This window comes from Pipistrellus hanaki (genome assembly GCF_964339955.1).
Source record: "Pipistrellus hanaki genome assembly, chromosome: 2".
NCBI classification, from domain to species: Eukaryota; Metazoa; Chordata; class Mammalia; order Chiroptera; family Vespertilionidae; genus Pipistrellus; species Pipistrellus hanaki.
The window spans coordinates 52,649,137-52,665,849 of NC_140504.1; the positions used below are offsets into that span (position 1 = coordinate 52,649,137).

A 16,713-nucleotide genomic window follows, 5' to 3' on the forward strand; every position below is an offset into this window, starting at 1 on the left:
ACAAAAATATCACGGAGTGTTTCCTTACATCCGTTATCCCGTTTCCCTAATGTTGACAGCTCACATAATCTAAGTAGAATAGTCCAACCCAGGAATGAACACTAGAATGACACTCTTAACTGATCTGCAGACCACATTCTAATTTCACCAGCGTGCCCCCGAATTGTCTTTTTGAGGCCCAAGAGCCAGTCCAGGGCCCCACATTGCAGTCAGCTGTATCTGCTCAGTCCCCGCCCCCCCCCCCCCCCCCCCCGCCCAAACCTGTGAGACTGTCTCTGCCTTTTCGTGTCCCTCACGGCGTGGCCCTTTCGATGAACACCGGCCAGGGAAGGTGTAGACTGCCCCGTTGGGTTTGCCTGATGTTTTCTCATTATCACATTGAGGCTATGCTTTTAGACAAGAACCCACAGAGTGATGCCCTCAGTGCCTCATGTCAGGGGGTATGTGATGTCCACGTGTCTCATGCTTTTATTTCTAATGGCACTATGTTCAGAGGAGCCTGCTCTCAAGTTTTACCAGCTGTGGCTCTTCCAGTATTCCACAGACCCTGGCAGCAGCGCCACCTGGAGGCCCTGCTCGGAGGTGTGCAGAGCAGCTGGGGCTGTGGGTTCTCTGGGCATAGGACCCCATTTTGCTGAACTGAAGGGAGCTACAGGTATAGATAAGCAACCCAGACTTTCTGTCCCATTGCAAATAAAAGCCCCCTTAGTTTGGCTACACAGTCCTGCCACGTTCCTTTTTTCTGCAGCTCGGCTTGGGGGCTGTTATCCCCACACCCTGCCTGCCTCCCTCCAAATGCTTGGTCCCTCTGCAGGCCTCAGGGCCAGGTTGCTAAGGCATCCACAGAGGTCATTCTCTAGCACCCTCTCTCTGTAGAAGCTAAAAGCTACTTTAAAAGTCTTTCCCTTGGAAGAGAGTTCTCTCCCCTTATTCAGGCTGTTAAGGGCAGCCAAGTGCTGGCTTCTGGAAGAGCCTGGCACAGAGATCCCACTTGAACGCCTCCCTAGTGGCCTCCCGGCCTCCTCAAGCCCATCACTGGCCTTCAGCCTGCTAACACGCCTGGCGCCCCCGGAAAGAGTAGGGATTCCTGTGGCCTCCTGTGATGGGAGGAGTGTGCCTCTCCTCAGCCGGAAGGTTCTAGATGGAAGGTGGCTTGCAGCTCTTTTGTCTGAGGATTCTGGTCTGTGGTGGACGTTAAGGTCACCTGCGCTCTGCCTCAGTTTTCGTTGATCTGGCACGGTATCAGAGAGCACAGATGGAGCGGGCCTTGGGGGCTGGCAGAGGGAGGGGACAGGACTTAGGGGCTCTGCCCTCCCAGGGGACAGGACTGCTGTTTCTCAGAGTGACCGGTTGAGCAGCTTGACAGATGCATTTCTATAAAGATGCAAATCAGTCTCGGCCTTCAGCGTTACCAAGCGAGTCATGGGTGGCTGCTTGGAGGGAGGGAATAACCTAGTGATTTAAAAAAAAAAAAAAAATATATATATATATATATATATATATATATATATATATATATATATATTTAAAATATATATATAATATATATTTAAAATAAAAAAATATATTTTTTTTATTTCAGAGAGGAAGGGAGAGGGAGAGAGATAGAAACATCAATGATGAGAGAGAATCGTTGATTGGCTGCCTCTTGCACTCCTCCCACTGGGGACAACCCAGGCACAAACCCTAACTGGACTCGAACCCAGAGCCCTTCATTCCATAGGCTGACGCTCTATCCACTGAGCCAAACCAGCTAGGGCCCAAGTGATTTTTAAGACGAGTCCTTCCAAGGTAAATGAAGAGAGTGTGTGGATAGCTAAGAATTGGGCTCAGCGCTGAGCAGGTTTCTCCCGGTTCTCCGCTCGGTGCCCTGTGGCTGCTGCCCCGCAGGAAGGCACGGAGGGCGGGAAGGGCAGGAGCCAGACCGCCACGGAGGAGGGTCCTGGGTGGTTTCACAGGCTGTGTGAGCCCTTCTGAGCGAGTCCGGGGCCAGAGAGGCCGGGGCGGTGGCAGCAGGGGAAACGGAGCAGCTTCTGCTTCCTTCCCGGGGGCTCTCAGGGCCCCAGCCCCGGAGCTGGGAGGAGGGCACTTCGGCCTGCTGGCGGGCCAGCCCCTCGAGAAGCTGTCACCCGCCTCCAGGACGTGACGGCACTCCCATCCCCGTCTCCCCCTCTCTCCTTCAGCTCCGTGTTCATGCTGAGCTTCTACCTGACCTGCTTCGTGCTGCTGACCTTGGTGGTGTTTGTGTCCGTGATCTACTCCTGCGTGAAGGTGAGTCTGGCTGGCACCTGAGCCGCACCCCCTTCCCTGTCGCCACCGTCGTCCCTTCCGTCCCAGCCCGCTGACGGGACCCTCCCAGCAGCCTGACGGCCCCACTCGGGGTCGGGGTGTGTGATGCTGGGTCACAGCTCTCGGCTGGCCCGGGCCGCAGGCCGGACGGAGGGGTGGTCGGTCAGTGGGGCTTCGTTTGTGTGGACTGTGCAGTCAGCCTTCATAGGTCTTTGCAACAAGAGGACGGTGTCGCCCCCTCTCTTGTCTGTCCCTCTTGTCAGGCGGGCGGAGGAAGGGCACCTCGCACAGGGCCTGGCATGGAGCAGCGGTCAAACATTTGCTGACAGAATGGGTGCGGGAGGGACCTCTCAGCACCCCGTCAGTGTCCCCGTGTGCCCTGGAATTGGCCCCGGGTGGGGACCGAGGAGATGATGGCGTTGGAGCTGCTCCTCGTATGGACGAGGTGGAGGCCCAGAGTGGTTCTTGGCTCAGTCGGGGCCACACGGCGGGTAATGTGGGCACGAGACCCTGTGCTGTGTTTTCCTCTCACGCCTTCTCCGGGGCGTGCTGTGCCCACCGGCCCGCTGTGTCCTGTGAGGGACCTGGCCACAGGCTGTTGGGGTCTATTGTAGCAAGTACAGGTTCCCGTTTGCCTTATCCACCAGGTCTGGCCCTCCTTTCCTTCCCCCGTGGATTCAGAATTCCCTCAGGGGGCGGGGGGAGCGGGGAGACAGTGGGTCCCAGAGAGCCCTCTGTGCCCAGGCAGAGACAAGCCCCTCCAGCGTCTGCCTTGGCCACTTCTCTGCTCCTCCTGACACTCGCTCGGAGCCACACCCCTGGGCTGGGCTGGGGTTGGGGGGCCAGGCCTGCCATTACCCCTGCACACTCCTCAGTGGGCACCACGTCCTTCTTCCGGAAGGCTCCTTCATGAGGTGTTAACGTTTCATCACCTGGTAGCCAGGGTCTTGGTCCACTGACTGTCAGAACCGAAGGCCTTGGCGTGGTGCAGCCCTCCCCTGAGCAGGTGCCAGGGAGGTGCCCCTGACGTGGGTGCCCAGGGAGACACAGGCAGGCTGGGCCACTTGGCACGTGGAGCCATGTTGGAACCCGGTGGCTTTGCTGCATCACAGGCTCATCCTGCTTCCCTGTCCCTCCACCCGGTCTCCCTCGAGGCTCTGCGTTCAGTCACCTCCTGCCTTGGGTCCTCTCTTCCATTGTCAAGCCTCCCCCTCCCCAAGCCTGCTAGTCCCCCAGTGGGAGCCCTGCTTCCTTCATCTCGTGGCTATAAGAGCACCCACATATTCACAGGAGGCAGAAGGTGGAGGCAGCCCCGTGTCCATCAACAGATGGACAGGTGAGCCGAAGGGGAATAGGTGTGTGTATGGAACATCGCCTGCCCATAGCACGCGGGGACGTTCTGACACATGCTACAACATGGCTGAACCTTGAGGACATCATGCTAAGTGAGAGAAGCCAGACACAAAAGAACATACATTGTATGATTCCACTTACATGGAATATCTAGAGTAGGCACGAGGACAGAGACAGAAAGTAGAGTATGGGATGCCGAAACCGGTTTGGCTCAATGGATAGAGCGTCGGCTTGGGGACTGTAGGGTCCCGGGTTCGATTCTGGTCAAGGGCATGTACCTTGGTTGCGGGCATATCCCCAGTAGGGGGTGTGCAAGAGGCAGCTGATAAATGATTGTCTCTCATCGATGTTTCTAACTCTGTATCTCTCTCCCTTCCTCTCTGTACAAAATCAATAAAATATTTTTTTTTTTTTTAAAGAAAAGAAAGTAGCGTACAGGACACCAGGGATGGGGAGTTCCTGGCTAGTGGTACAGTTTCTGTTTAGGGTAACAAAGGGGTTTTGGAAAGAGATGGCAGTGATAATTGTCTCACATGGTGCGTGTAATTAATGCCACTGAATTGTACACTTAAAATGAATAACACGGCACATTTTATGTCGTTTATATTTTACCACAATAAAGAGTCACAACAACCTTTTTTAAAAAGTACACAATAGCTAAAAGGGCCTCTTTAACATTTTTTTTCTGAACCCCAAAAGGACCTTTTCTCTTTGTCAGCTGAGGCAAAGTCGTTGTTTGAGGCTCATATGTAAAGCTGCATGTGGTCCACAGTGTTTGAACCAGAACAGTTTTCCCTCGTGCCTCCTAGCTGCGTGGGTAGACCTGGCCCACACAGACTTCATTGGCCCTGTGTTCCCCATTCGCAGGTGCCTCTGATGGTGTGGGGGGACGGGGGGGTCAGGGAGGCGTTAGGGGAGGAGGAAAAGAGGGGAGCCCATCCATATCCCCACTTCCCAGACCTCCTTCTCCCCGCCTGCATTGCCATTTTGAGTTAGTGCTTTGGTCTAGTGTAGGGGTGTCGAACTCAATCAGAGAAGGGGCCAAAATCTAAAATCCAGCCTAAATCGTGGGCCGAATGGTTTACTGAACAGTCATAAACTGACAATGTCATAAACTGACAGCGGAGTGCAGTGATGACAGCGCGGTGCAGGCCACATTGCAAGGCCTGGCGGGCTGGATTTGGCCCGCGGGCCTTGTGTTTGACACATGTGGTCTAGTGAATTCTCTTCACCTCGTACACGATTATTCGTGGAGAGCGTTCCTGCCTCCTTTGTCTTACTGACTCTACTGAGTTCGTAATCAATGCCACGTTCAGTCCAATCCTACATCCAGCCCAGTGCTCTTCCTGATGGTTCTGAGGAGACCCAGTTTCCTCAGGGGGGATGGTGGGTGCAGTGTCCACCTCCCCGCCCCCAGTTGGTCCCCCGCCAGCCCCCCTCTCCCTCCAACCAGGGTGACCACTCTTCCGTCTTACAGATGTAGAGCTTCCGTAAAGAATTTGTTTAGGAACAAACCCTAGTCGGGCACCTCCTGAGCTGGGCCAGGAGTGGACTCACTCTAACACCCACGCTGGTCCCGTGCTTTCCTCCCAGCCTCTGACAAGCTGTCTTCTCTGCATTTATTTACTTTCTGGAAGTAGACCCCACCCTGAGGCGTCGTTGGTGGAACAGACACCTCTTCTGTTTCGTTGCTTTCCTTTCCGTTTTCATGTTGCCCGTTGGCTGGCTGCACAGTAAGACATAAAGGGGTGGTTCTGCCTGTTGGGGTGCACGCGGGCAGCCTGGCTCTCCCTCTGATGCAGGGCATGGGCCTGGCACAGGCCTGGCACTGGCACTGTCGCCCTGCCTGCAGGCGGACACACTGAGCGCCGAGTCCATTACCTTTGCAGATGTTTGCCACGAAGCTGATGGACTAGGATTTTCAGTATCGCTCTGCTTTCCCTCTGAGATGCAGCCGCTTTACCAGATCTCAGTGTTCATCGTATTCCCACGCTTCCTCCGTGGCTTTCCCCTGAGAGGCAGCCGCTCCTCAGGTACCCCGCCCGGTGCAGGCGCCGCAGAGCCAACGCCAAGCAGTTCCGCCAGACGTGGCTTCTTTCTCGATTTTATTGACTTTCCCACTTCCCCCAGACAGTGTGGACTTACTTTCCCAACTCGTCCATAGTGTAACCCCCTTGAAGAGAGAAGTGTGAAGAAAGTGGCGGCTGAACTGGTGGGCGTCCGGGGTCCGCAGGGAGCCGTTCCCACTCCTTCCTAGTGCTGAGGGCTGTGGTCACCTTCCCACCTGGGTCTGTCCCTCTCTTCCCGGCACAGCGTGGCCCCGTTCCCACACAGCCCCAGCCGTCTCCCTGAGGCTCCTTTGGTGCCTTGGTCTTCATCTTGTCCCAAAGTCCCAGAGTCCTGGTCTCGTTCCCAGAGCACATCAGCTGCCCCCGGAGCCCACTTCTCTGGGGTGCTGGCCCTGGACAATTCCTCCTGGTGACGCTGCCTGTCTGAACCTGCACATGGCACTCTGCCCTTCCCGTGGCCTCCGTGCCGCCCTGGGCCCAGAGCTGCTTTTCCTAGAGAGCCATCCTAAATCCCTGCCTGCCACCACACGTGGTCCGCGGCCTCACAGAACTTCAGATCGGAAGGGGCCTGAGCAGTGAGGCAGCCCTGGCCCCCGCCTGAGGCTGGTCTCCCTCTATCCTAGCCCTGTGAGGCTTGGGCCAGCCTCCGCTTGCTCACCTCCGGGAACGGCGAGCTCACTCACGTCTCCCTGACCCCACCCTCCTTGGCCTGCTCTGACGGTCCCATCCCTCTCCCTGTGGCTTCTGTCCCACCTTCTGTGAAGCAACCCAGGCCTGCCCCTGACAGGGCCGCCACGTTAGCCACCAACCCCGACATGGGTAGGAGAGGTGGCTCCCTCCTTTCTCCACAGGCGGATCTGGGCCCCCTGCCTTCACTGGGGCTCATTAGCACATCCTTTTTCGAAGGCCAGACTCCTTCCCTGCAGTTTGGGACTTGGGCACAGAGAAGCCCAGGAGTACTCAGCCACATACTTCTCTGCACGTGTGTGCATGTGTGTACACATACATACATGTATGTGTGTCTATCTCCCTCATCCTCCAGGCTGCTGGTTCCCTCTTAGTTTGCATCCTATGACCCCTTAGGCTCTGTCCGCTCCGTACAGTCTCCACAAAGCCTCCCCTCTCCCCACAGCCTGGCTGTCTCACTTGGCTGGCTGTGCTCTCCACCGCTCCACCTGACTGCCGCCCACAGTGTCTAACACGGGGTCTTACGACACCATCCCTCACCTCAAGTATCTTCTGTCCTTGGGATTCCCACCCTCACCTTTCCACCACCACGCTCAGCGCCACCTTTTGTCTAATAGGGAGAGGAGGTGTTGTCTGACACGTGTTCACTGACGTTTGAGCCAGGAAGTCTAGGGTCCAGATCCCAGCTGTGCCACTTGAGCTGTGCTTCCTGAGCCTTTAGGTCGGCAAACTGCGGCTCTCGAGCCACATGCGGCTCTTTGGCCCCTTAAGTGTGGCTCTTCCACAAAATACCACGGCCTGGGCGAGTCTATTTTTGAAGAAGTGGCGTTAGAAGCAGTTTAAGTTTAAAAAATTTGGCTCTCAAAAGAAATGTCAATCGTTGTCCTGTTGGTATTTGGCTCTGTTGACTAATGAGTTTGCCGACCACTGTTCTAGGTGATTTTTATTGCATCAACTTGGCAGGTGAAGAGAATAGGCTCAGAGAGGTTAATAAGGCTGCTTTCCCAGTTCCTGGAGCTCGAAGGCAGCACAGCTGGGGTTTAAACCCAGGTGGTTCTTGACTGCAGAGCCCACAGGCCTTCCCCTCCAGGATGCTGCCTTTGTTAATACGCCCTGAGAGGCCAGGAATGGGAGCAGCGGTGTGATGTCTGGTCAGCTTCTGCCTGCCTTCTTTGGCCTCCAAAGTTTTCATCTTGTAAAAGACTTTTCTGCTTTCGTATTAGCTCTTTGTCAAAAAAAAAAAAAAAAAAAAAAGTAGTTTTCTTAAACTTTCTGCCATCAGATTTCATCACCTTCTTTCATCTCTGCAACAGCCTGGCTCGACATCACAGACGGAACCAGGCGCCAGCCAGGGAAGTTATCGATTTGCCTGGAGACTTTCAGAGTGGCCAGGATCAAAACTGTCCCTCACCCAGCCAGGCTTTATTAATTATGTCCCCACTCCGTGTTTATATTACATTGATTCGAGTTCATTAGACTGGGAATGTGCTGGTTCAGAATTTCTTCCATTGATCCTTTTTCTGAGCTCTGATTGTGGGCAAGCATTGAGCAGCTAGTTTGCACAGACACAGTGTCCTGCCGTAAAAATGCTCTCCAGGGTCTGCCTGCAGTCCCCAACGGGACTCTGCCCCGTGTGAAGTTTTGTCATCCACGCTGTAGTTATTAGTAAAGGTGGGATTTAGGCTCAACATGCTGATGAACTTTTTAATTACAGGAGATGAGATACTCTATAAACCAGAGCAGGATGTCACATCTTTTACAGATTTCAAAAAAAATTAGCAATTCCTGGGATCTGGCTGAGGTTTTAAAGTCAAGAGTGGATCTTTTGAAAGGGTGACAAGGGACATTGGCCTGTAGCAAGCCAGTGCACTAAGACTCAATCATTCACTGGATGTTAGAATGACATTCTGGATTGGATTTTTTTAAGCCTGCAGTTCTTCTCCTAGCCTCTGGGTGGCCCCTGTGGGGCTCCAGATCCCCCCTGACTAGGCAGCCCATGGGCATGCTGCTCCGATCCCTGGTGACTGCAGGATAATGAAGGAAGCCCTTCAGTAGATGAATAGGGTGATCAGAACTAAAACAATTCAAGCTACATGGGTGGAGGTGGGGATGGAATGAAAATTTGGATGAGGCAAAGATTAGAAACCATCTGTCACATCATTTCCGAGTGAGATCCTGATGCCAATGCCAAACTGCTTCCCCCAGCTGTGAAACCCAAAATTCCTTCAATAGGAAACAAGGACCTTAATACTTACTGGCAACATGGCTCTTTAAAATGCAAATATTAACTGCATTTTCTATGGAATTTAACAGCTTACACAGCACTTTCCAATGCATCACTTCCTTGAGTCTTCTTAGCCACCTTGAAGATATTCCTACTTACTGACGAGGAAACCGAGGCTCAGCGCCCTCCCTGACTTCCCCGGGACCAGGCAGCTAGTACAAGGCCGAGCAGGATTCTGACTAAGTGCTTTATTAAGATATAATTTCATGCCATAGAATCCACGTTACAAAGGTGGCTGGAATTGTACTTTAGTAGTTTCTGGTATATCCATAAAGTTGGGCAACTAGCATCACTGTTGAATGCCAGAACATTGTCATCATCCCCCAAAGAAACCCCACGCCTGTCAGCAGACACTGCACGTCCCCTGCTGGCCACACCCCCGGCAACCTCTAATCTGCTTTCCTTCTCTGTGAATCGGCCTGCCCGGGACATTTCGTATAAGTGGAATCATACCATCGGTGGCCTTTGAAATCGGCTTCATTTACTTAGCATGAAGGTTCATCCATGTCATGCCATCATGTACCAGCCCTTTATTGTTATGGCCACATCATACTCCATTGTGTGGCTAAAGCACATCCGTTGATCCCTTCATCAAACTGATGGACTCTTGGGCAGTTTCCATGCCGGCTTCTTCTTAGTCCAGGCTGGTTGGGAGAAGCGGAGGACATGGCGGACAAGGCCGACTGTGTCAGACTTCCTGGGGCCCAATCCTATCACTACCAAAACCGCTGAGTCTTTTAGTGGACGCACAGTTTGTCTAGTTGAAGGAAATACAGGGAGGGCTGGGCGAGGGAAACGGCAGACACATGAGCATCCCTCTGAAAAGGCTCCCTGAGCTCCCTGGCCCGTGGGCCCCCGCTCCTGCTCGCAGGCTGCCCTGCCCCCTTCTCACCAGCTCGCCCCTTCCTCTGCACACCGGGCCTCGGCTCTTTCTGCCGAGGAGACTTCTGACCCTCTGTGGCTCCTCAGCTGCCACCTTCTGCCTCCCCCTGTTTGTAACTCCCAGAATTCACAGTGGGTACTAGTGCTTTCCCTCTGCTTGTTGTTGGAGTCAAGAGTAAGGTGACCAGACGTCCCACTTTTTAACAATTTGTCCTGAGTCCCGTGGCGTTTTAAAAAAGTCCCAATGTTTTAAAACACCGCGGGACGTGGGACAAATTGCTAAAAATCGGGACTGTCCCGCCAAAAGTGGGATGTCTGGTCACCTTAGTCAGGAGGGCACCTTTCCTTCTTCCTCCCATCCTGCTTCTCTCACCTGGAAGGTCCCGGCAGACCCGCCCTGGCCAGCTGCACAGCCTGGGCTGTGGCCCGGAAGCCGTGGTGCCAGGCGGAGGCTCACACACTGGAGGCCCTGCGCCAGCTGGCCAGAGGCAAAGGTGACGGGAGATCTGGTTCCAGGCGGTTGTGGCGTGCCCACTGAATTCTGTGTCTCTCTCCCTCTCCCTCCTCCCCCCTCCCCAGCTCTTCCCAGGCCCCCTGCAGACCCTCTCCAGGAAGATCGTGCGGTCCAAGATGAACAGCACCCTGGTCGGGGTGTTCACCATCACCCTGGTGTTCCTGTCGGCTTTTGTCAACATGGTGGGTGGTCCCACCTCTCCAGCCCCATTGGGCGAAACTGGGGAAGGCCTGCACCCCTCGAGCTTGGGCTGGGAGGAGAGTCTCCCCCAAACCCTGGAGTTCCCCCTCCCAGAAAGTCTTCTTTGGGTCCCACCTCAGGTCTGGGATCAGGTTTACTCCTAGAGCCTCTCCCGGGCTCTGGAAGCCCCCGGGGAGGTGTAGGAGACCCGCCCTGGGCACAGCCGGGTCCGCCGCCTCTTCCAGGCCCCTCCTGTCCAGGGTCGGGATTAGGCTGCACCCAAGACGGAGGAGCGTGAACAGGAACCCCCTGCCCTGTGGGGATGGGCCTGTCCCTCAGCCGACCCTCTCCTCCCCGCCCCCAGTTCATGTGCAACTCCCAGGACCTGTTCGGCTGCCTGGCTGAGGAGCACAACGTCAGCACCGACCAAGTCAACGCGTGCCACGTGGCGGAGTCTGCCGTCAACTACAGCCTGGGGGACGAGCAGGGCTTCTGCGGCAGCCCCTGGCCCAACTGCAACTTCCCCGAGGTACCGGGCCGGAGGGCGGGCGCAGAGGGAGGGCCTCCCCCAACCCCCTCTCTGCCAGGGACAGTCAGGGGCTCCAAGGTCACTGCCCTTTCCGTGACCTCATTTCCTCGAACTCGCTCACCCCACATGCCAGACACCGGTGAAGGCGGCCAGCCTCAGGGCCACAGTAACACCAGCAATGGCACAGCCCTGCTCACACAGCACTTACCACCTGGGGGCGCTGTGCCGAGCACGTTCCGTACATTTACTCTGTCATCTTCACAGCAACTCTGTGACACGGGGGCGGCCATTGTCTCCTCTATGCAAATGAAACCGAGGCACGGACAGCTTACACATTCACTTGCTCAAGGTCACGCAGGTAGTAAGAGGCAGAGCCAGGCTCCTACCCAGGTCATCTGGCTCCGGAGTTTGTGCTCTGAGCCCGGGGGCGGGGCTGTGTCTGGACCCTGGGCTTGGGCAGGACACAAGGCTGCCTCTGGAGAACCGGGCCAAACCCCTACTGTGGGCCAGAGAGCAGGGGCACAAGAAGGTCACCCATGCAGAGTGTGCAGTCCGGTAGCTGTTAGTGGCATCACAGGCTTCTGCAGCCATCATCATGATCTAGTGTTAGAACATTGTCGTTACCCCGAGAAGAAACCGTGTGCCTGTAGCTGACTGGGTTCAACAGTGGCTCTGAGAGCCCTTAGGAAGCATGTGGGTCAAATGCCCGTGGTCCGAGAGCTGCTGCACCTCACGGCATGTTCTCGGGGACCAGTTTGCAAGGGAGCAGCAGGCCAGGTTTCCAACGCAGGGCATGCCCCCCGCACTCTGGGTGACTCCCACACCTCAGTTCCCTGGGCATTTCATGTGAAGCCTGTAAGAAGGTGGCAGTTCTGCCTTTTCCTGGGGAGAGGGGCCCAGCATTCATTCAACTCCCAAGGGGCCCATGGCTCACAGGGTCCAGAGCTGCAGCTCAGACCCATGGGCGGCCACAGTGCCTCTCTCCCGTCCCTGGGAGGGAGCCTGGTCGGCCGTGTGGCACAGACAGGGCAAGGGAAACTCAGTGAGGAGCAGGACTCCGAGATGCTCCCTGGACTGGCTCTTCCCCTCTTCCTCTCCCCGGTGCAGCCAGGCCACACTCCACAGGCACCTGCAGGGCCTAGGCCTCTCAGCCACCCGCCCTCTACTCCCGCCTCTGTTCCTCCTCACATCTGGCTAAGAGCCCTCGGGAGCTGCTGCCTGAGGGCTATTTGCTGAGGAGCAGAAGCTGTTTCTGGTCTCGCACTTGTCCCTTGGCGGTTGCTCCAGGGAAGAAGCCGAGGAGTGGGAAGAGGGCATCGGCAGAGCCTGTTCTAGCTCCCCGTTTTCTGGAGACGGGTGGTCCAGCTGTCAGTCCTCGGTCCTCACCAGCGCCACCAGTTTCAGCCTGCTTATCCCTGCTGGCTCCAGGCTCCAGGGCTGACCCTCCCCACATGGCTGCTCTGAGTCACAGGCCCTGAGGCCCTGGGGCAGCCCAGCATGAAGTCTAAGCCTCCTGGCTGTCTGGGCTCTGGGTCCCAGTGGCCCTCCAGGCAGGCTCTTGGTGCCCCCTCCCCACCCTCCAAGGACGGGCTGCTTATCCTTGGCGGAATGAACTGGGTCTGCCTTCCCTCCTCCCTCCTCTGCCCCTGTTCCTGGTGGTGACCTGAGGCTGGTCCCTCCCCTTTCCATCACAGGGGTCCTCTGCAGCTCCTCTCGGGGTTCCTAAAGGCCTGAGGAGGCAGGAAGTCCAGCCTGGGGCCCACCTCACTGCCAGCCACCGCCCTCACTCCAGCCAAGGCAGAGAGGCAGTGCACAGCGAATCCCAGTGTCTGACTCAGAAATAATGATGCTAAATTTGAAGCAGGAACAACATAATAGATGCCAGCATGTCCGGGATTAGCCCTGGGGGCGGCAGAGCAGAAGGGGCCTCTGAGTCTACCTGGATCGGCTCCTCAGCTGTCCTGTGTGATCACACCGCTTCCTGTGTGATCCTCACCTTGTGCCCATGAGAGAGGGGATTTTGCAAACAGGGAACTGAGGTTTAGAGAGGTGAAATTCGTGGCCCACGTCACACAGACAGTCCATAGTGAATCTGGGTGTAACTCAAGCGGGCCTGAGCCTGGATCTGCGCTCTAACCCGGGGCCCTACTGACCGTGCTGGTCAAACCCAGCCCGGAGCCCCAGCTCCTGGTTCCTCACCAGGACCTTTCACCTCATACCACAGGTTGCATCAGCAGAAAAAGCCCCAGGCCAGGCTTCACCCAGGCCGCCTCAGGCTGGATGCATGCTGGGGGGCGGGGCCCGGGGAGGGCGGGGCCCGGGGAGGGCGGGGCCCGGGGAGGGCGGGGCCCGGGGAGGGCGGGGCCCGGGGAGGGCGGGGCCCGGGGAGGGCGGGGCCCGGGGAGGGCGGGGCCCGGGGGCGGGGCCCGGGGGCGGGGCCCGGGGGCGGGGCCCGGGGGCGGGGCCCGGGGGCGGGGCCCGGGGGCGGGGCCCGGCCGCTGAGGCCTGCTGCTCTCTCTCCCTAGTACTTCACCTACAGCGTGCTGCTTAGCCTGCTGGCCTGCTCCGTGTTCCTGCAAATCAGCTGCATTGGGAAGCTGGTGCTTATGCTGGCCATCGAGCTCATATACGTGCTCATCGTGGAGGTGCCCGGTGTGACGCTCTTTGACAATGCCGACCTTTTGGTCACTGCCAATGCCATGTAGGTGGCACCCTCCTCAAACCCCCCTGGGTCTGGGCATTGCAGAAAGGTGGGAAGAGCAGGAGGCTGGGCCCTGGGCTGGGGGTGTGGGGTGGGGTAGAGTGTTCTGTGGCTCCCCACTCTGACCACCTAATTTCTCTCTGTTTCCCCCTTTCCCAGTAGCCTCGGGTGTCTGGCCCCACTGTTCCCTCCCGTTTCCTACTCAGTCCTGCCCTTGGGCCTCAGATCATTGTCCCTGATGCTTGCAGGGCAGCCTCTGAGGAGCTGTTTTCACTCCAGGGGTCAGGGGTCACAGGGATGGCTAGCAAGGTCTTTGGGAGCAGAGGAACGGCCTCTGTGCTCATGGACCCTGTGTCCCCCCTGGCGCCAGGCCCTTGGACATGCAGGATCACTTCCCATCCTCAGCCACCCCACGAAGCAGGCAGCGCGGCCAGGGGCGTTGGGTGGTTTGGGCCCGGCTCAGAGGCTCCTGCCTGTGATGGCGAGGGGTGAAGTCCCACAGTCTGAGGTGGGGGGTGGGGGGGCGGCTGGGTGTACGCAGGGCCCCAGGCTCTCTAGCTGGCCGTCAGCCTGGCCATAGAGCAGCCGATGTCAGATTATTGAGGGGCAAGACCTCTGTCTAGCTTTTGGGTCAAGTTGAGTTTCAGTCCCAGCCTCAGATACGCATGTGACTACTATTTTTTGCCTGAGCCTCGTTATTTCTCCCAGGAAAATGGGAATAATAATAATACCATGGAAGTAAAATTAATGTATCCACATGTCCCGCTTTTTAACAGTTTGTCCCGCGTCTCGCGGCATTTTTAAAAAGTCCCGATTTTTCCAAAAATTGTTAAAAATTGTTAAAAAGCAGGACTGTCCCGCCAAAAGCGGAGCGTCCGGTCACCTTAAGTAAAAGGTATGCAAAGTGTAGTATGATATGCAGTACACTCCCCCCCCCCCCGCCCCTCCCCAACATGCACTCGCACTCCGGAAGCAGGAAGAGTGTGAGTGACAGGTCTGTCCCCGGGAAATGTGGCAAACTGCTTCTCTGGACCAGAGGGAGAGGCCCCTTAATCCCAGAACGCACACCGTGGCTGCCATGCTTTAGGCACTGAGCCGGGCGGGGAGGCACGGGCACCCCCTGTGAGGAGAGAGTCACTGAGAAGATGAGGTGATGAAGGGTTAAGTCAGATTCGGTGGGAACCTCTGGTGACAGGGCCGAGGGCAGCTGGTGGAGACAGGGCAGCGCCGGGGGGTGAGGCTGCAGCCCGAGGAGGAGAGGAGGGTGGGCCGGGCCCTCCTACCCAGGGGTCTTGTGGGAGCGGGAACTTGGCCTCTTCTTTCTTACCTGCTCGCCCCCCACCCCTAGGCTCTCCTAGACCCGCCTCCCCTCCCCTCTCCTCTCTTCTCCCTTCTCTCCTCTCCTCCTGCTGAAGTAGCAGCAGAGAACGGAGGCCATTTCTGGGCTGGGAGACCCTGGCTTGGCTCTGGCGCATCGCTGCCCGATAGAGGAATAATGCAAACCACAGCTGTCATTCAGAATCCTCCAGCAGCTGCATTAGCAAGGCCACATGCCCTCAGTCCTGCTTTAAGCTCAGGAGCCCCCTGTGGCCAGTGTGATCCTCCTCCCCCTCCTCTGGCAGCAGAGGGCTGGGCTGGGAGAGATGGGTACGCCCGGGTCCCCAGGTCCCCGGTGAAGGCTGGGTAGTGTGTGGTCCTGGCGCCTAGATGCCAGGTGGTACTGGGCTTTCTGCAAGCCTCCCATCCTCAGAGCTTCCCTGGGTCAGGAGGGGCGCCAGGGGCGGGGCGAAGGGGCACCAGCAGTGGGAATAGCACTACTGGACATGGGGGTCAGAGCAGGGTGGGGCATGGCAGGGTGGGGGATAGCAGAGTGGGGATCAGAGCAGGGTGAGGGTCAGAGCAGGGTGGGGCACAGCAGGGTGGGTGGACAGCAGAGTGGGGATCAGAGCAGGGTGGGGGCATGGCAGGGTGGGGCACAGCAGGGTGGGGGATAGCAGAGTGGGGATCAGAGCAGAGTGGGGAGACAGCAGGGTGAGGAGACAGCAGGGTGAGGAGACAGCAGGGTGGGGAGACAGCAGGGTGGGGGGGACACAGCAGGGTGGGGAGACAGCGGGGTGGGGGGGACACAGCAGGCACTGAGCTGCCGAGTGGCCCTGAGCAGCCCTCCCCACTCCTGTTCACAGAGACTTCAACAACAACGGGACCTCCCAGTGGTGAGTTGATGTGTTCTCTCTCTTTCTCTCCCTCTCTTCCTCTCTCCCTCTCTCCCTCTCTCCCTCTCTCCCTCTCTCTCTCAGTTCTCAGAGAGGGCCTGTCCCTGCCGTTCGCACGGAGCAGCAGGGCCCAGGTGGGAGGGGGCTTAGTGGCGGGTGGCCCTCCCCTCCCTCGTATCAAGGGGCCTCATTGGGTAGATGCCCTTTTTTTTATGATCCCCATCACCCCAAGATGATCTACAGACTTGGCAGCTGGGGCCTCGGGACCTACAGGCCATTCCACAGGCTTCACCTTAAAGCATTCAGCCTCAGGCTCCTCCCCAGGAGCACGTGTCCACCCTCAGGCCTAAAGGACAGGAACCAGTGCCCCCCATCCCCCCAACTTCCGGGTGTGGGGTTAGGCCCTGCATCGGGCTGCATTCAAGATCTGAGCTCTTTGCTGGCACAGGGAGCAGGGATTGGGAGACCTGCTTTTATCAAGAGTGTTTTTGTTTTGTGTTAACAGAAATATAATTAGATAGCAATTACTTAGCATTTTTGGAGCTCCTACCGTTAGGTACAGAGGATTTGTATGTAACGTTTTTAATTTTTGTCTCAAATTTGAAGTGCGGGCACTGCTATTAGGAAACTAAGGTTCTGAGAGGGTAAGAGACTTGCCCGGAGACGGCCGGTGTGGCCTGCCTTGCTCCCGTGTCACTGCGCCCACGGCCTGTCTTGTCCTCTGAGAGACCTGGGATGGACACGTAGCCTTTCCCACGGGCCTCCTACACCCTCTGACGGGACCAATGGGAAAGTCCCCAGGGGGCAGGCGCTGGGAGAGGAGTGACCAGCGGGAAGGCCCCCAGGGGGCAGGAGCTGGGAGAGGAGTGACCAGCGGGAAGGTCCCAGGGGTCAGGAGCTGGGAGAGGAGTGACCAGCGGGAAGGTCCCCTGGGGGCAGGACCTGGGAGAGGAGTGACCAGCGGGAAGGTCCCCTGGGGGCAGGAGCTGGGAGAGGAGTGACCAGCGGGAAG

The 16,713-nt window shown here is 57.2% G+C and overlaps 1 protein-coding gene across 1 annotated transcript in view; it reads left to right on the forward strand.

Annotated features, from left to right (window-relative positions):
* ADCY5 (adenylate cyclase 5) overlaps positions 1-16,713 on the forward strand; it is a 143,411-nt gene that overhangs the window by 115,404 nt on the left and 11,294 nt on the right. Inside the window, exons 9-13 of the mRNA XM_084870286.1 lie at positions 2,140-2,271; positions 10,144-10,260; positions 10,623-10,787; positions 13,313-13,488; positions 15,672-15,701. Coding sequence (XP_084726412.1) covers positions 2,140-2,271; positions 10,144-10,260; positions 10,623-10,787; positions 13,313-13,488; positions 15,672-15,701 — 620 coding nt within the window. The remainder of the gene's footprint in view (positions 1-2,139; positions 2,272-10,143; positions 10,261-10,622; positions 10,788-13,312; positions 13,489-15,671; positions 15,702-16,713) is intronic.